The following is a 21165-nucleotide window of genomic DNA, read 5'->3' as shown; positions in this document are numbered from 1 at the left end:
AAATGTTTGATTTCCTGGGTATTATATTCTTGTATATTATGTTTCTTTTAATAATGATGAGACACATAACTGCCCACTCTTCTCTCTATGTATATATTGAGGGAATCTATAAAGTTCCAGCATTGCTGCTTCTGAGACTTTTATTTTCCTATTTTATTTTCTTTTTTCCTTGTGATACTAGGCATTGAATCCAAGGACACAGTTACCATTGAGCTATATATCCTCAACTCTTTTTATTATTTATTTTGAGACAGGGTCTCACTAAATTGCTGAGGTTGGACTTGAACTTACAATCATCCTGTGTCAGTCTCCTAAGTTGCTGGAATAGATAGAATATTCCATTTAACAAAGGAGGGAAATGAACATGTTCATGGAGAGCATGAAAAATATATTATCATAAGACACACATTAATGAAGTTTTAATGTATAAAAGTAAAAAGGGAAATTTTTGCACTAACCAAGAAGGCCAGCAGGGACAGGGTTTATAGGAAACCAGTATAAAGTTAAAATATGGAGCATCTTTCTAAGATCTTGCATATGAATGGGCATCTTTCTAAGATCTTGCATATGAATGTGACTTGATGGCTATGTTAGCTTTCTGTCACTATGACCATATACTTGAAAAACTGAACTTAAAAGGAGCGAAGGTTCATTTGGGCTCATGATTTCAGAGGTTTTAGTCCATGGTCAGTTGCTTCTTTTTTATGGGGGCCATGGTGAGACAGCACATTACAAGTGCTTGGCAGAGAGGCTGCTCAACTCTTGGCATCCAGGAAGTGAAAGAGAGAGAAGGAAACAGGAAGGGTCGGTCCCAACATCCCCTTAAAGGGCACACACACCTCCAATGACTACTTCTTTCCACTAAGCCCCACCTCTTAATGGTCCCACCACCTTCAGATAGCATGGTAGGCTGGGACCCCATCCTTCAACACATGGCATTTGGGGAACATTTAAAATCCAAACTATAGCAATGGCTGTCTGTCAGATTAAGGCTAAAAAAGATCTTGAATTGGGTAAAAGAAAAGTGGATGAAATTGTCATTATTGTAGTTAATTTATTGATTGATAATACTTGGGGTCCCAGTGGACACTGAGTCTGGTTTGCTACTACCTTGGGGACGTTGGACTTACCAGTCTCTAGTCAATAGTTAAAAGAGGCAAATAAAATAATAAAATAGCAAAAAGAAGCAAAAGTAGATTAGGTGATTTATTTTTTCATATCCTGACTTAGGACAGTGCCATTATTAATGACACCAAAGGCTTATTTTGAAATAATTATTATCACTCACTGCCATCTAGTGTTAACAAGATGTATGAATTTTTTTCCATATTATTTTGTTTTCCAGAATTCCTTTTCCAACTGTACGTTCAGATGTAAATGGAAAACACAGATCATCTATCCTGAACCTCTAGTCTTGTGCAAAAATGTCTGTGTTCTGAAAAACCATGTGTCTCCTGCACATTCAAACACAACCTGAAGCTCAGGGTCTGCACTCATTCTCTATTCATGTTCCTGTCCTGCCATTGTTGGTACCAGCCCTCTGTCATGGCCCTTCAGGCACCTCAGGCTCACAGAACTAAATGCAACCTAGACTTAATTGACATATATAGAATATACTACCCAACATCAAGCAGTTACACTTTTTTCTCAGCAGCACATGGATCCTTCTCAAAAATAGATCACATATTATGTCACAGGGCAACTCTTAGACAATATAAAGGAGCAGAGATAATACCATGCATCTTATCTGATCATAATGGAATGAAACTGAAAATCAGATAAAAGAAGGAAGGAAAAAGCATACATCACTTGGAGAATGAACAATAGGTTACTGAATGATCAATGGGTTATAGAAGACATCAAGGAGGAAATTAAAAAATTCTTAGAGATAAATGAAAACACAGACACAACATATCGGAATCTATGGGACACATTGAAAGCAGTTCTAAGAGGAAAATTCATTGTGTGGAGTTCATTCCTTAAAAAAAGAAAAAACCAACAAATAAATGATCTCATACTTCATCTCAAAATCCTAGAAAAAGAAGAGCAAAACAACAGCAAAAGAAGTAGAAGGCAAGAAATAATGAAAATCAGAGCTGAAATTAATGAAATCGAAACAAAAGAAACAATTGAAAAAATTGACAAAACTAAAAGTTGGTTCTTTGAAAAAATAAACAAAATCGACAGACCCTTAGCCATGCTAGCAAAGAGAAGAAGAGAGAGAACTCAAATTACTAACATATGGGATGAAAAAGGCAATATCACAACAGACACTTCAGAAATACATAAGATAATCAAAAATTATTTTGAATCCTTATACTCCAATAAATTAGAAGATAGTGAAGGCATAGATAAATTTCTTAAGTCATATGATCTGCCCAGATTGAGTCAGGAGGATATAGACAACCTAAACAGACCAATATCAATTGAGGAAATAGAAGAAACCATCAAAAGACTACCAACTAAGAAAAGCCCAGGACCGGATGGGTATACAGCAGAGTTTTACAAAACCTTTAAAGAGGAACTAATACCAATACTTTTCAAGCTACTTCAGGAAATAGAAAAAGAGGGAGAACTTCCAAATTCATTCTACGAGGCCAACATCACCCTGATACCTAAACCAGACAAAGACACTTCAAAGAAAGAAAACTACAGACCAATATCTCTAATGAACCTAGAAGCAAAAATCCTCAATAAAATTCTGGCGAATCGGATACAAAAACATATCAAAAAAATTGTGCACCATGATCAAGTAGGATTCATCCCTGGGATGCAAGGCTGGTTCAATATACGGAAATCAATAAATGTTATTCACCACATCAATAGACTTAAAAATAAGAACCATATGATCATCTCGATAGATGTGGAAAAAGCATTCGACAAAGTACAGCATCCCTTTATGTTCAAAACTCTAGAAAAACTAGGGATAACAGGAACATACCTCAATATTGTAAAAGCAATCTATGCTAAGCCTCAGGCTAGCATCATTCTGAATGGAGAAAAATTGAAGGCATTCCCTCTAAAATCTGGAACAAGACAGGGATGCTCTCTCTCACCACTTCTGTTCAACATAGTTCTCGAAACACTGGCCAGAGCAATTAGACAGACGAAAGAAATTGAAGGCATAAAAATAGGAAAAGAAGAACTTAAATTATCACTATTTGCAGGTGACATGATTCTATACCTAGCAGACCCAAAAGGGTCTACAAAGAAACTATTAGAGCTAATAAATGAATTCAGCAAAGTGGCAGGATATAAAATCAACACGCATAAATCAAAGGCATTCCTGTATATCAGCGACAAATCCTCTGAAATGGAAATGAGGACAACCACTCCTTTCACAATATCCTCAAAAAAAATAAAATACTTGGGAATCAACCTAACAAAAGAGGTGAAAGACTTATACAATGAAAACTACAGAACCCTAAAGAGAGAATTAGAAGAAGATCTTAGAAGATGGAAAAATATACCCTGTTCATGGATAGGCAGAACTAACATCATCAAAATGGCGATATTACCAAAAGTTCTCTATAGGTTTAATGCAATGCCAATCAAAATCCCAACGGCATTTCTTGTAGAAATAGAGAAAGCAATCATGAAATTCATATGGAAAAATAAACGACCCAGAATAGCAAAAACAATGCTAAGCAGGAAGTGTGAATCAGGCGGTATAGCGATACCAGACTTCAATCTATACTACAGAGCAATAGTAACAAAAACAGCATGGTACTGGTACCAAAACAGGTGGGTGGACCAATGGTACAGAATAGAGGACACAGAAACCAATCCTCAAAACTACAACTATCTTATATTTGATAAAGGGGCTAAAAGCATGCAATGGAGGAAGGATAGCATCTTCAACAAATGGTGCTGGGAAAACTGGAAATCCATATGCAACAAAATGAAACTGAATCCCTTTCTCTCGCCATGCACAAAAGTTAACTCAAAATGGATCAAGGAGCTTGATATCAAATCAGAGACACGCCGTCTGATAGAAGAAAAAGTTGGCTACGATCTACACACAGTGGGGTCGGGCTCCAAATTCCTCAATAGGACACCCATAGCAAAAGAGTTAATAACTAGAATCAATAAATGGGACTTACTCAAACTAAAAAGTTTTTTCTCAGCAAAAGAAACAATAAGAGAGGTAAATAGGGAGCCTACACCCTGGGAACAAATCTTTACTCCTCACACTTCAGATAGAGCCCTAATATCCAGAGTATACAAAGAACTCAAAAAATTAGACAATAAGATAACAAATAACCCAATCAACAAATGGGCCAAGGACCTGAACAGACACTTCTCAGAGGAGGACATACAATCAATCAACAAGTACATGAAAAAATGCTCACCATCTCTAGCAGTCAGAGAAATGCAAATCAAAACCACCCTAAGATACCATCTCACTCCAGTAAGATTGGCAGCCATTATGAAGTCAAACAACAACAAGTGCTGGCGAGGATGTGGGGAAAAGGGTACACTTGTACATTGCTGGTGGGACTGCAAATTGGTGCAGCCAATTTGGAAAGCAGTATGGAGATTTCTTGGAAAGCTGGGAATGGAACCACCATTTGACCCAGCTATTCCCCTTCTTGGTCTATTCCCTAAAGACCTAAAAAGAGCATGCTACAGGGACACTGCTACAACAATGTTCATAGCAGCACAATTCACAATAGCTAGACTGTGGAACCAACCTAGATGCCCTTCAATCGATGAATGGATTAAAAAAAAATGTGGCATTTATACACAATGGAGTATTACTCTGCATTAAAAAATGACAAAATCATAGAATTTACAGGGAAATGGATGGCATTAGAGCAGATTATGCTAAGTGAAGCTAGCCAATCCCTAAAAAACAAATGCCAAATGTATTCTTTGATATAAGGAGAGTAACTAAGAACAGAGTAGGGTCGAAGAGCATGAGAAGAAGATTAACATTAAACAGGGATGAGAGGTGGGAGGGAAAGGGAGAGAAAAGGGAAATTGCATGCAAATGGAAGGAGACCCTCAGGGTTATACAAAAGTACATACAAGAGGAAGTGAGGGGAAAGGGAAAAATAATACAAGGGGGCAAATGAATGACAGTAGAGGGGGCAGAGAGAGAAGAGGGGAGGGGAGGGGTGGGGAGGGGAGGGGGGATAGTAGAGGATAGGAAAGGCAGCAGAACACAACAGACACTAGTATGGCAATATGTAAATCAATGGATGTGTAACTGATGTGATTCTGCAATCTGTATATGGGGTAAAAATGGGAGCTCATAAGCCACTTGAATCAAAGTGTGAAATATGATATATCAAGAACTATTTAATGTTTTGAACAACCAACAATAAAAAATTAAAAAAAAAGAAACCATTCTAAAATTAAGAAACATAAAAAAAATAAAATAAAAAAGGGCAATGGACTTATCAAATTACTGATCCTGGCTGCAGCTGTACCACAGCTAATCTTATTTTTTATTTTCTCCTTTAGCCCCATGGACTTGTACAAATTCAAGCCTTAGAAATAATACCATGTCTGCTTCATTCAGAGAAATACAACAACAACAACAAAACTCTTCATTCTTCAACATATAACAAGGCAGTTGATTCTTTCCAATACTATCTTATGAAACAAGATTAGTTAGATAACAAGATTTATTTTGAAATAAGAAGAAATTATACAATAATTTCAGTATATTCAAAAAAACATATGGTAAGCTCTGTGTTTATAACAATTAGCGAACATAGTTCTCAGTTATCATTAAGTACTGTGTGCCTCATTTTTTCAAGAAATGTGAATTTCTACTAATGTGTGATTAAAGGAATGCAAACTGCTAAAAAGAAAAATACTTGTATTCCAAAGGCTCTGAGATATATTTTTAAAAACCAACTAAAAGTTGTTTAGGTAAACATGGAGCTGCTTTCAAGTTTATCTCATAGCTATAGTAAATACACTTCTGAGCATAAAGAAATGTACTTTGTTTCAAATATCTCCATTTAGTGAGTTATTCATATAATACTTCTATTATAGTTGTTTTAGTAAACTTCCTAAATATTATAGTTGTTTTAGTAAACTTCCTAATAAAGTCAACAAGATATACGTTACCTGAAAATGGGTTATAAAGAAAATAATTTACTCATAAGATACAAATTTAAGTAAACTGAATTTTAATTATATATATTTTTAGTTGTAGGTGAACACAATACCTTTATTTTATTTTATTTTACTTGGTGTGGTACTGAGGATCAAACCCAGGGCCTCAATGCATGCTAGGTGAGCACTCTACCACTGAACCACAACCCCAGCCCAAGGAATCTGCATTTATAAACACCATCCTATTAAGCTTCATTGTGAGCAATTACATGATCCTTTCTCAGCAGTGAAACTAAAATATAGAATATTCGAAATCACATTGTATAAGACATAAAAATAATTATTGCTGTGTTTGTGGACCTGTAAGTTTCTCTGAAGATCAAATCAACTACTTTTTCAGGGTGTAGGGATAGGGAAACACACCTAGCATTTGATTGAAAGACATTTCATATTGCTAATGGAAGATGTATTAGAACAGGAAAATCTTTTGTTTTGCTCAGTTTATTCACACTACTTCCACATTTCAGTGCTTAAGAAAGCAGTTTTTTGCTTTGCTATAAATTTTTCATCTGCTATGATTTGAATGTTTGTCCCCTCTAAAACTCATATTGACAATGAATTGACATTGTAACAGCTTTAAGAGATGGAACCACAGGGCATGGTGGTAGATGCCTATAATCACAGTGACTCAGGAGGTTGAGGCAGAAGGATCTTGAGTTCAAAGCCAGCCTCAGCAAAAGCAAAGCTGCTAAGCAATTCAGTGAGACCCTGTCTCTAAATAAAATACAAAATAGGGCTGGGGATGTGGCTCACTGTTGAGTGCCCCTGAGTTCAATCCCCAGTACCCTCCACCTAAAAAAAGAGGTGAGACATCCACCATCATGAGTGAAATTTGTGCTGTTATAACAGGATGCACATGGCACCCCTTACCTCCTCTCTCACCTTCTCTTCTCTCACCATGTGATGGTGCAGCAGGAAGGCCCTAGCCAGATGCTGACACCTTGACATTGGACTTGCCAGCCTCCAGAACTGTGAGAAATATCTGCTCATCCTAAGTTATCCAGTTGATGGTGTTGTACAACATGCATAAAGATATCATGAAAACATTCTTTTATGGTTCTTGGATTGGGATTCTCCAGAAAAACACCGATAGGACCTACCTGTCTGTGGATGTAGAAAGATTTTTTATGAAGTATTGCTTCATGTGATTATGAAGTTTGAGAAATCTGCAAGTTGGAAGCCCAGGAAAGCTACTGAAATACTTCTAATCCAAACCCAAAGGCCTGAGAACCAAGGAGCTGATGGCATAAGTCCTGGTCTGAGTTTGAAGGCCCAAGGACTGGGGATGCAGGGCAGCAATGTTTGAGGACAGGAGAAGATGAAGGTCCCAGCTCAAGCAGAGAACAAGCTCATACTTTCTCCACCTTTTTATTCAACTGAGGCCTTCTATGGATTGGATGGTGCCCACTCACCTCAGCAAGGGTGATTTTCTTTACTCACTCTACAGGTTCAGGTGCTAATCTCTTGAAAAGTCCTCACAGACATAGCCAGAAGTAATGCTTCTTCATTCATCTGGCTTCTCTTAGCCCAATCAAGTTGACACACAGAATAACCATTAAAGCTCTCTTAAGCTATCCTTCTGACATTTGGAAAGTTGTGTTTTTGCTCCAGTCACTTGAGACTGGGTTTTAATGCAACTTCTTGAATCTGAATCAGAAGTCAACCCTCTCTGTAATGGTGTTCTGGGCCTTCCCAAACCAGCTTGAGAGATGATTGTTAAATGTTCAGATTGTTAAATATTTGCAGATATCCACATCATATTCTCTCTCTCTCTCTCTCTCTCTCTCTCTCTCTCTCTCTCTCTCTCTCTCTCTCTCTCTTGATTTTTGAGGTTATCACAGTATGAAGAAAGTTTTATTACTAGTGCTTTTTTGGTTAAACATGGCGGTGGCCCTGGACCAGCAGCTGTTGTATTCAAGGAGTGAGCAGAAGGTTAGGGGAGAAAGGGAGAGAGGACTCTGAGAGTGCTTACAGATTGTGCAGCAGACTGTGGAAGCTATTAACTCACAGCGAGGAGAGGTACCATAGACCTTTCCAAAGTTTGCTCTAGAAGAAGTTATACTAGTAGAGAAGGGGGTGGTGATGAGCCTTCCAGCATCAAATCTGCAATTAGAGTAATTATCACTACTTCTACCATGATGGCATCAGATGGGCTCTGCTTCATCATTTAAGATTTCTAACTGAAGTTGAGCAACTGTAGCTTAATAACTGCCTCACAGCTAACACAGGGTGTTTTCGCCAGTTTTTTCACTTCTGTGACTAAAAGAACTTACAAGAACAATTTGAGAAGATAAATGGTTTATTTGGTACTCATGATTTCAGAAGTCTTAGTCCATACACAGTCAACTCCTTTGTTCTGGAACCAAGGTGAGGCAGAGTATCATGGTGGAAGTGAGCTGGGGGACAAAAGGACAGTCAGTGTAAGTAGTGAATGATTGGGTCAGATAGATGGGGGCTAATTCAAGAGGAAATAAAATGCTAATGCCTCCAGAGCACTTTACCTCCTCCAACCTGGTGCCAAGGTTACCTGCCTCCAGGGAATTGTTCCTCCTAACAAGGAATTGTTAATGAATGCTTCCTGGGATGCTCCTTTCCTGCCTGTACCCCTGGAAGTCTCCTTTCCCACCTCTGGCCCACTTTTTGGCCACACAGGCAAGATAAGAGGAATGAGAATACAGGAAACCTAAACTGTATAAAAGGGGCAGGACGCCCTTACTCCTTCAGGCACCAACTGGGACCCTCTCCTCTCCAGAGGAATCTATGTCCCTCTCTTTGTGTTCTACCTTCAAATAAAATGTTTTGCTCTAGCCTCAGCATTTCTTGGATGTTCAGTCTTCAATACCAGGGGAACTGGACTTGAACCTCAACACTGTTATCAGAGAGTATGGCACAGGAAAACAGCTCAGGACATGACAATCTGGAAGCAGGGACTCTGCTCAACTCACTGGGGACAATGTATATGCCTCCAAAGCACAGCCCCAGTGAACTACCTCCTTTAGCCACTTCTGCCTATAGTCATTACCCAGTTAATCCATCCAAGTGGATTAACGCACTGATTGATTTAAGGCTCTTATAATCCAATCATTTCACTTCTACATATTCTTTCATATAAGCTTTTGGGGAACAGTTCATATCTAAGCCATAATACAGGAATTCAAAGTCCAAAAGGAAATTTGTAAATTCTTGATGAAAAAGAGAATTAAACACACAAAGTACCATACAACTAAATAATTTGGTTTTCAATAAATAAATAAATAAATGCATTTGCTCTCTAGGGCCTTACAATTGTGATACTATTCCCCATGGATTTCCAGAAAGAAAAATATTTTGGCTGAAATAAATATGTTATTAACTAGTTTCTGTCATACTTCCTTAAGACTGGCCTTTCTATGTAGTATTTCATCTCTTGCAAACTCTTGTGGGTAGCTATACTTTTCACAGATTAACTGATCCAAGTCCTCTCTGCCATTAGCTGAGTCCCATTCTCCCGGAGAATGCTTCTTTTGTAGGACTCAAACCTGATCCTGTAAGATGAGGTACCTGACATCAGAAATACTCTCCCTTTTAGACCCTGCCCTTTGCTCACAGTGTAATTTTACCTTAGAATATGTGGTAAGTATGACTGTCACCATTTCAAATAGCAAGTTTAGCAGAACACACAGCTGCATGAAATAAGAACTGTATTTCCCACCCTCTTTAAAAAGCCATTTTACTAAGCTCAAGCAATGACATATAATCAAAGTATAATATGCAGATTCCAGGAGTCTTCTTTAAGAGATACCTGGCGCAGTACCTTTCCCTGTCCCTTCCCTTTATCACAGCCTGGAACATGGATGCCAGCAATATGAATATGGCATCCATGCTTGGATGGTGGGGAGGTGAGTAAAAGATGCCCTTGGGCAGTCACCATTTTAGCCCTAAGCCACTCACCTCTAAACTTTGCTTATGCCAGAGTGAGGCCTATATTTCTGTTTGTATCATTTTTAAGGTACGATTCTTTTGAGTTTTGCTCTTACAGACAGTCTGTGAGTGGATCAAATTGTACTCCTTTCCCAAAAAATTTATATGTTGAATTACTAACCCAGAGTATCTCAGAAAGTAACCTTATTGGAAATAGGGTCATTGCAGATGATATTAGTTAAGGTGAGGTTATTAAAATGAGCCTTTATCCATTGACTTATGTCCTTACAAAAGGGAGAAATGGGGGCCAGAGATTCACACACATCATGTGTACATGGAGGCACAGATGAGGATGATTCTTCACAAGCTCAAGACTGAGAGGGCCAATACCACCAGGAGCTGGGTGAGAAGAATGGAGCAAATTTTTCTCTCAGAGTCCTAGGAAGGCATCCATCCTGGTGACAACAGGATCTTGGAATTCTAACCTCCAAACTGTGAGACAATGAATTTCTGTTGTTTAACTTGCCTAGTTTGTGCCACTTTATCATGGCAGCCCTAGCAAACTAATTCACTATTCTACTCAATTAAAGGCTGTCCAAATTAACTTTAGCCTAATCTAAAACAATATTCTCACCATTTAGAGGCCAGAAGTTACAGACACACCAGGGGACCACCTGAACTTCTTTCAAAATCTCTCAGCACAGTCACTGATTTGCAGTTTAGTCAATTCCCTATTTATCTGGAATGCCACAGCATTTTTTGTGTGGCTATCCTATGAAATACAGCTCTATCACATAGGCATGTATTAGCCAAACCCAAATGTTTAGGTTATGTTACTTTCCACATAGAATATTTTTACTCCAACGGACCAATTATATGCATCTCATCTAATGCACATTTATCATCATTGACTGTTCTTGGTCAGTTATTGAATGAATAAATGCAGGAGTTGGATATGGCTAACACTAAGCTTAGGAATTATGTCAGATCTTCCAACTAAGTACTAAGCCGTATTATTTGCTATGATTCGGATAGCAAATCCCCAAAGTTTCATGTGCTGAAAGAATGGTCCCTAGCCTAGCATTGCAGTGGGGGAGAAGTATGGACTTTAAGAGGCAGAGCCTGGTGGTTGGTTAGTTTTTAATCATCAGGGGTATGCCCTCAGAAGGGATCATGGAGCCCTTATGGAAGTCCTTCTTTGGCTGATTGGTAATGTGATCTCTTCCTCTCACATGTGCTCCTACCATGTCATTATCATGATGTGATACAGCCACAAAGGCCTTCACCAAAGCTGAGCACACACACAAAAAATGTCAGCACCACGCCTTGAAACCTCTAAAACTGTTAGATAAATAAACCTCTTTTCCTTATAACATTAGCACATCTCAGGCATTTCATGCTAGTAGTGAAAAACAGACTAAATACATTGTTTAGAGATGGGCTCTGAAGTTATGCATCTCTGGGTTCATATCCCAGCATCATCATTAACTAGTGACATGATCTTGGAAGAGTTATGCACTTTTTGTGCTTCAGTTTCCTCATCTGTGAAAAGGGGAATATAATAGTTACTTTCTTATTATGTAGTTATGATTTATGTGAGATACTTTAAATGGTCTGTGCCAAGAGGTACTTCAGCTGATTTTACTGGCTTATAAGGACTGAGTCTACATCTGTTTTGATTCTGCAGATATTCTCATCTGTACATCCTATGACATTATATTGATAACTTGTATTAACTGGCTGTGATTCAAATATTCATACCACAGAAGTTGGCAAACATTATACATCAGGGGCTGGCTTACCAGCACACAAATGTTTAGATGACACCAGCAAGTTCTGTATAAATGTTAACATCATTATTAATACTCAGTAGGTACTTCTTCTCCTTGTGGCTTTTGAGAAGGGATTAGCCTATTTAAATAACTAATTGTGAGTTAAAATAAGAGTGATGAGATTTCATTAGCAACTTATTCTCTCGGGGGAATCAGGGCATACATTTGTGGTCTATAGTCTTAATTCCTGGTTCCATGACCTTGGGGCTGTTTCTCATTGCTCTAGCCCCCATTGCTAGCAGAAGCCTAGAAGTACTTATAAATAGGTACTTATAAATATTTGCTAAGTGAATAAAAATTTCCCAAACTTTCAGAAGGCTTTCACATGTATTTCATCTTTTTCTCAATACTACCTTTTGATATTGATAGGTCTCATTTCCAAAGAGATGTCTGGGTTCTGCTTTTCTAACAAACTCCCAGGGGTTCCTATACTGCTGGTCTTCAGATCATACAACCCAATCCCTTGGGCATGCTAGGCAAGCACTATGCAACTGAGCTACATGCCCAGCCCATAAATTTAAATAACTTAAGTAAGGTAGGCCTCCCTCAACTATATCTAGGTGATGAAATAGTGAAAGGACTCAGGGATGGTTTAACAGCCCTTCAATTGGCACATGGACCAAGGTCCTTTCTGTCGTTAAAACTCAGGTATGAGGAAGAAAGCCAGGTCTAGTATTGGGTTAAATTTGATTATTTTTTTCTTTCTACCCCAAAACTCAAATACCATGGGTTATAGATTTTTTAAAACCTCTTTAATAATTCAAAATGCAATACAAATGATAAAAATTGAAAGGGCAAAATGTGGACAGAGATTAAAAAAAAAAAAAGTTAACCTGAGTCAGGCAAGGAAATAACACTGCAAGATGTAATCAGTCTTTGGAAGGTACCATAAATCCCTTTATCTCTTATAGACTCATCTTCATCTTTGTGGCCAGACTCTCTATTCTAGTCTGGGAAACTAATTTTGGCACCTATGTGACGAGCAGCTGGTATCCTCTGCTAGCTGTGGTAGCTTAGCAGACTCTTCTTTCCTGGTTCCTTGGCAACTGTGTTTTAATGACCTTTGAAGGTCACACAGTTCGTAAGCATAGAGCTGGGATTAGGCTAATGGCGGTGTGATAAGACTCCCACCATATTTCCACGGATGATTCATTTCTACCCGTTTTAGCTTGACATATTTTGATAATTTATTTAAAACAAAAAAGGTTAATAACTCATGACTTCCTTGTACAATAACTCATGACAAAACCTTTATCAGTGAAAGGAATGATTTTGCTCAATTTTCTATTTTCCCAATCACATTCATTTTGTCATGCCTGTTGTTTACATTTTCCAATTTATTTGCTTATCTTTGTGCAGTAGTTTAGATTATCTTCTCATACCTAATCCTAATTGGAGAATATTTTGTCTTCTCTTAAATTCTACTGAAATTCAGATTTTCTGTCAGGACTGATAGGTTGTATTTTATTTATGTAGTCTTATTTACGTTTTTGAATTTCTGTGGGTCTTGACACTTTCTTTTTCTTTCTTTCTTTTTTTTTTTTTCGGCATTGGGGATTGAACCCAGGAATGCTTAATCCCTGAGCCACATCCCCAGCCCTTTTTATATTTTAGTTATAGACAGGGTATCACTGAGTTGCTTAGGGCCTCTTTAGGATGCTTATGCTGGCTTTGAACTTGGGATCCTCCTGTCTCAGCCTCCCAAGCCACTGGGATTATAGGCATGTGCCACCATGCCCAGCTCTTGATATTTTTAAAAAATTGTTTAGCTTTTCTTATATTGCTTGTTTTGTTCATTCTCATCTTTTGTAAGTCTGTGTGTGTGTTATTTATTCTGTGTCAATTTAATTATTGTTAGTTCCTAATAATTTTTAAAAGAAAGCATCTATCCTATATTTCTTTAAATTTCAAATGTCAGGTATGAAAGTATCCTTAACTTTGATTAACTTTGATTAGAATAAAATTGACTTCTTTTTAAAGAAAACTAAGTGATTTAGTATGCTTACCATCCTCTGTTCACAATTTGTAATTGTGAAACATTTACAAATTGTGAAACATGACCAGTTTGGCTTTCAATCATTGTCAGTGATCAGTACTAAGGATATAATCCTCAGGTAGGAAGTGCTTAGCTTGGTCTTTGAAACGGAAGCTAAGGAGTGGTAATTTGTGAATTAGTTGCTACTCATTTTCCCTTAAAGATCTGCAGGTGGATCCTGTGTATAACACCTTAGAATATGCAGCCATATTTCTGATCTGTTAACCTTCGTTGATTAGTATTTACAGATGCTTCTTGTTCCAATGTTTGATTTCAGATATGTTCAGTTAAAAAAAAAAGTTTTAAAATACTACAAAACATCATCCAGAGTCCAAAAGAACTGTGGGGAGCATTCTTTCCTGCACATTCCAGCCCTGTGTTTTACTGCTCGTGTCTTATCTAGTGGGATTGTGGCATATGTCAGGTGTTTCTCCTCATTATGGTGAAAAATGAAACAAAAGGTGCTTTATCCTCACTACTTTATATCCTTAAATAGTCAAAATATATACACAGGCCACAAGAAGAACAGGTTTAAAAGTGCAATGCAGACAGGTTAAATCCAGCTGGGAATTCTGTGGATCATGGCATTATTAGCCAGACAGGTCTGAAGTCCCTGTCTAGAGCAGAATATTTACAAGTAAGGTTAAGCTAAAGCATATTTTTGATGGTGTTGCCTTAAATCTTCTCCTTTGAAGGTTATGATAGCAGCTTAGTTACTAAGTGGTTATGTTTTTAAATCATCGATACGTTCATTGTTTAACTTAAAAGCATCTGATCTTTCTTGTCTTAATCAAATTGTAAATTACTCACAAAACTCCACATATTAACAACAGCTCCAGTGTGTAGTCCCAGTTTGCTATTTGCGCATCTGTATCGGTGTAATTCATATATTCTGTTATTTAAAGTGTACCGTTTACACCAGATTTTCATATTTAAGAACTTATTTTGGGAGTAATTCAGTGTATTTACTTGTAATTACTAGATTTCTGTTTTTCAGGGTGTGAACTTACATGTATAAATCCTTGCAAGATTAAATTCTGCAGCAAATTGCTATTTTATGATACTTTATGTATATATACATGCAATATTTTTCTATGATAATGATTTATCCAAAGATTAGTTCAGAAAATATTAACAATAAATGAAAACACTAGTAAATTGTACTTAGTTTTACAATTGCCATTTTAAATATTTAAATGAAAATACCTCATTCTGATTTTTTTCTCACATGACTATTCTAAGTAGGTAAAGACTTGAATCTTAGGAAATATTTTACCCAAGAATCAAAGCTATGCCCAACCTCAAAGACCTACCCATTCTCTGACTCTAGTAGCACATTTTAAAACTAAACAAACAAAAACTAAAAATAAAACAGGAGGACTACACAACGCAGCAATTTTGCTCTGTTTGATTCTGTTTTCAAAGTGGGTTATGGTCACTGTGTAACCATTTTGAGGAAAATGGATGAAAGAAACCCATCTTTTCTCAGATACTACCTGATTCTCCACAGGCAAAGAACATCACTGAAATCCTTATGGTGTCCTTAATAACAAAGAAATTGCCATATGTTGACAATGCTTTTTATAAATGCTAATACTTAAACAAACTGTATCAAACATATATGAAAATGTTTTAACAGAATTTAACATTCTCCTTCATTGGCTTTTCTCCCTAGTTAAAAAATAAAAGTAAAACCACTTAAAATTTTTTTTAAAAAAACCAGATGTCAGATAGGTGATATACTTCATATTATGAAATTAACATATTGCACATTTCAAAGGTTTGAATCAGTTCTGTGGACTGTCCATTTGTTGATGGAAATATTCAAAATCTCCAATCTTCCTTTTGGTTATTTATTGGTAATGTCATTTACCCACTTGGTAAATTTAAATTCTTCAAATCCATTTTAAGGCGTGATGTGGCATTGTCTCAAACATGGATGCTACACGTAAAGTCAGATCTTGCACACCAAGTGTTAAGTCTATAGTAATCTAGATGAGAGAAAAGCCGTTCCACTCACCCACAAACCAAGAAGGCATGGCAGAGCTGCGCACAAGACTGTGGTTCTGCAACTGTTGGCTTTAGAGGCAGAATTGGGATTCTGTGACTATAGAGATGCATGGGTTGAACACATTTTCCATCTTCAGTGTTGATGAACAAATAAATGTTTTTTTTAGCAAATTTATAATCTGGAAAGTTTCCCAAGTGATCCAGGATGGTGTTAAGGGCACACATTTTTACAGTTCAGCATTAAAACCTTCTGGGAGCTTTCTGGTTTCTGTCCTACACCCAGCATTTGAAAAGTAACCATCTGAATCATCAAACTGAACAGCTGCCTCTACAAGAGTAGAAGAGACTTTGAGTCCCTTACTGAAGACGGCACTTTGGCTTATGGTAGTTTCAATCCCTCATAAGTCCTATCCTGCATCTTAAGGGCCAAGGGCACCATCCAGAATCATAGAAAACGTTGTACTTACAGATTTATCTCACTGTGAATGATTTTGTGTCTGGCTCTGGCATCCTGAAAGCAAACTTATCTGCCATCTTCAACCCCATCTTCTGCCTTCTTTCCACTTCGATTTCTTTAAACAGCTTTGACTCCCTCAGAATCAATGATCCGTGTCTGCAAGGCCTAAGGATCTTGACTAATGTGCAGTGCTTTTGCCATTACCAAGTTGACTTGTAGGCAGGATAACAATTTCTCTGTGGAGACACTTGATTTTCCTCCCCTGTGAATATCCTTAAGAACTTGAGCTGAGGATTCTGCTTTGCCCCTGAACCACACCTGTAGGAGTTCTTGATGAGAAATTGAAATTTGGAGAGCAGGTGTTTCTCTAGACTGCAGAAACTTTGGTTGCTATTCTAACAGATTCCTGAGTTTCAGTATTGCTTTGAAATTAGCCTGTTAACGAGGTGCAAGTAAGGCCTCCGAGTACTGACATCCTGATGACATTCATTATTTCCATGAGATATAATCACCATCCTCTTCTTCCTCTCCTCCATCTATTTTTAAAACAACTGAAGTTACTACTCATAATGATTTATCTTGAGAGTTTTATGCCTCAGTGTTCAATTTTCTTTTCTTCTTTTTTTTTCCCCCAAGATTTGGCTCTGGAGAGGAGACTATGTCTCCTCAAACTGCTATGTAATTCTGATTCACATAAAAGTATCATTTTTATATAGCTTATTCTGTGTATCTATTTATTGGCAGCCTAAATATTGTTCTGCTGCCATTGAAATTGAAGCCTCTTTAAATTAGTATCACCATCTGCCTTTGAACTTGCAGGTACAGAAAAAATCTCAAGAGAAGGAGGATCAGAACCATATGGAACTGCCACTTAGGTTTTCCTCACGTAAGGGATCCTACTGCACAAATGGAGGTCTCCATCAATGGGGTCTTCTGGTTCTAGCTCCGCATAGATCCCCAGAGGATGCTGGTTCTTCAGAGATTTTATTTTTGGCCTTAGACGATTTGCAGTTCAGGATCAAAGTCACCTTTTGCTTCCTGGGAAACTACATAAATGCTGGATTCTTTTATTGGAACTCCTGGAGTTAGGAATTGCAAGAGGTGCCTCAGTTTTCTGTCTTCTTTTATCTCCCCAGTGGAAATACTCTGGCCTGAAGGAACATCACTATTAAAGATACTGGTGTTAGATTGCTTCTCAGCCTTTTGGCTAAGATTAAAGATACTGGTGTTAGATGACTTCAGACTAGAGGGATCAGCTGTGACTGAGTGAAGTTTAATCCATCATGAAGCCACATAGTTAGTAGAACTGGAGTGATCCTAGAATCTGAGAGATATCCTCATTTGGCTCTGCCTTTGCTCATTAGATGCCATATCAACAATACCATTAGGAAAAGTTTCAGTTCCTAATTCTTGCAGTTTCTCTTTTGTGACACTCAGGATCTCAGAGCTGTGTTTGATAGCAGGCTGGGTGACTAAGTCACCTGGGTTTTGGGATTATAGATCCTGGTTCTCAGATTCTGTACCAGAGGGCCCTGGGTATGACAGCTAAGTGATTTTAAAGTTAAATGATTCTTCAATGTACTTTGATAGGTGTTATTGTTTGGATATGAGGCATCCCCTAATGTTCATGTGTGAGACAATGCAGGAATGTTCAGAGGTGAAATGATTACATTATAAGAGCTTAAACCTCATCAATGGATTAATCCATTTTATGGATTAATAATTTGAATAGATGAATGGGTGGTGGAAATAGGTCACTGGACATGGCTGGAGAGAGTATTTCACTGGGGTGTGCCATTGGGGATTATTTTATCCCTGGCTCCTTGCACTCAAACTCTCTCTATTTCCTGGCTGCCATATTTTCAGAACCTCAGTGACCTAATTCCTCTGGGTCTGCTTCCTGGCCATAATGAGGTGAGCTGCTTTCCTCAACCTTGCCCTTCTGTCATGATGTTCTGTCTCTCCTCAGTCCCAGAGCCATGGAGTGGACTGACTATGGACTGAACCTCTGGAAAGGTAAGCCAAAATATTTTCCTCCTCTAAGTTGTTCTTGTTGGGTATTTTGGTCACAGAGACACAAAGATAACTGTGTGTGGTATTATCCTAACTGTCCTCAATGTTATTGTCCTCAGTTAACAGAGTCACACAGCTAGAAATTAGACATTCTATAGCTTGGGCAGCCAGCATGCTTGCTTTTGCTGCCTGTAGTGTTCTGTCTCCTAACAGTCAAATGTCGAAGTCTATGAATGTTACACTGCAAGTGCTCACTCTTCGATCTGTTGAGGATGAAGTCACTAAAGAGATATGCTCTTTTCTTTGGTTTTTACTTGATACAGAGTATGGCTTCATGACAAGAACACAAAATCCAGGGGCAGACTGCCCGAGTTCATAACTCAGCAATGTGACATTGAACATGCTGCTCAACCAGAGGTGTCATGATTTCTTTTATAAAGCAAAAATGACAGTCAAAGCACCTACCATACTGATTTTAAGAATCAAATGAGATAATACACAGTACTTTGAGAAACACCTGATACATAGTGCATTTTATGAGCCTTCCTCTGGTTATCATGATTTAAGCTGCTCATATCAAAATGTTGAAAATGGCTAAAAAAATATTAAATGATGATGATTTGCTCTGACTAGCAGAGAGTTAGTGCTCCATTGATGTATGCTGATTTAAGTCTAAGGCAAAAATAAAGATTAAAAAATTGATGAAATATATATATATATATATATATATATATATATATATATATATATCAAAGTTCTCTCTGAATGTGAGGTTTATATACGATTTGCTCGGCTGAAGGGATCCCAAAGAGCCTGGGAGCTTCAATTTATATCAAATTAGCAACTAGTTAACTTCTAAGGAAGTATAATGAGTAATTGGTAGAATATGAACATCCCAGTGTTTTATAAGCCTCTTTATCTGTTACAGTAGTTTTCAAAAACAAATTGCAATAGGATATATTGAGCTCAGGTACTCTGTATGCATGATATTGTCCCTTCCTAACAACACTGCAATATGCTATTATTATTTAGATGTGAGGAAATACATCTGGAGTCACTCAACCAACTGGAATTAGTCAATATGAAGGTAAAACGTATAATATTGCAAAACACAAACTCTATTACCATGCTAACCATAGTTAAAATTCATAAAAATATCAATTCAGGTTGAAGCAGCAGGGGGAAAGGCAGAAAAAATGTTGTTTTGGTAAATCTTTCACCACTTAGAAGCAAATCCCTCAAATTGTTTAGGACACAGAGCAGTAGAATAAAGACAGTAACATATTCTTCTGAGGCAGTTTCCTTGCAGTCTCTTTCAGATCTATAATATTATCTTCACTGATTTTTATTTGATTTACATATATGTATTTGTTGAGCATCTATTATGTACAAGGTACTGTTCCAGGAACGACAAAAGATGAAAAACATGAAATAAGATATAATGTGATTCTTTTTCTCACTTGAGATTGGCAGTGACAGTGAATTATGAGCTTCAGGGAGCCTACCTCCTGTTGGGGGATAGAGGTGTAGCAAATCAGAATTACCAAATAGGTCAAAGGGTGGAGGAGAAATGCAACATATGACAGTTCGGAGGAGGCAGGGAGCATAATTAGTGGGGACCATTAGGGATAATTTTGAAGTATAGATGCTATATAAATTGAGCTTTAAAAGTGCTGGAGAAAGGACAGGCTGGGAGGAATACAGTTAGAGATCAGTGATAAGGTGTGTGTTTAATTCATACTTTGTACTAAACAAAGGGTGTATGTGATGGAAGCATTCTTGCAGTTCTCAAAATCCTAAATGCAATAAAAACTTTGTACCATAATTGATGAGTAATGACTACACAGGTTTTATATTTATTGTGATCATGGGAAAACAAAATACACAGAAATAACACATTATCTATAAAACAATTCATGCATAGCATAAGGTCTACTAATTTGGACTCCAAATACATGGCTCAAAGTAACATCAGCAAGAAGGGTTGGGCTGTTTACCACAGTCGGAACAGACAGTACACGTTGTGCAACTAAAGGTTCTTGTAACACAGAAAAGCTTTCCACATGGTAGAACTCAATCTAGCACTTGGGACTATTATCTAAGTCATCTCATGTTATATAATTATCAAGCAGGAATCCAGTATTGCTATTTGCATTCTAGCTTAATAGTTAATATATTTATTACTCCTTTATCCTTAAATGTGTGTTCTAGCAAATAAGTTTTCTATTCATTCAAATGATGATATTACCTTCATTAAAGGTCAACTTGAACATATCTGCAAAGATATTCTCAATACCTAGTGATTGGCAGAAAATATGAATAGAGAGAAATAATTGACTTTGACAAAGAATGCAGGAACCACTGTTTCCCATGGAGTGGCATCAATCAGATTTCTGCTCCTTCCTCATTCTTTCTAGGTGAACTTAGATGCAGTGAGTCATGTATCCTCATAAGAAGCCCCACTCAGGGTCTGGGCTCCAGGTACTGTGTTTTTGTCTTGACTGCTCTCAACACTGAATTCCATCGGCTACTCATGAGTTCCAACCGCTCTTTTTTGAACTTGTCTTGAAAAGAACAGTGGTTATCCTCATCTTCTGTCTCAGAGATGATCTCCATCTTCTGAATGATGAGTTTGATGAGCTCATGCTGCTTCTCCAAGAGAGAAGTGAGGTCCTTCAGCCTAAAAGAACACACGTTTTATGAGTTTATTGTCAGCTTTTCTTTGAGCCCTTCCGGGTATAGGAGGCATTGTAGAACATTCCAGTAATGTTCTCAATTCACTGGGT

The 21165-nt window shown here is 37.5% G+C and overlaps 1 protein-coding gene across 1 annotated transcript in view; it reads right to left on the bottom strand.

Annotated features, from left to right (window-relative positions):
* Positions 1-20842: 20842 nt before the first annotated feature.
* The window catches only part of Trpa1 (transient receptor potential cation channel subfamily A member 1), a 48448-nt gene continuing 48125 nt past the window's right edge, over positions 20843-21165 (bottom strand). Inside the window, exon 27 of the mRNA XM_027946631.2 lies at positions 20843-21059. Coding sequence (XP_027802432.2) covers positions 20843-21059 — 217 coding nt within the window. The remainder of the gene's footprint in view (positions 21060-21165) is intronic.

This window comes from Marmota flaviventris, chromosome 15 (assembly GCF_047511675.1).
Source record: "Marmota flaviventris isolate mMarFla1 chromosome 15, mMarFla1.hap1, whole genome shotgun sequence".
Taxonomy (NCBI): Eukaryota; Metazoa; Chordata; class Mammalia; order Rodentia; family Sciuridae; genus Marmota; species Marmota flaviventris.
The sequence above is the reverse complement of the archived record's forward strand: the minus strand, read 5'-3'. Positions and strand labels throughout refer to the sequence as shown.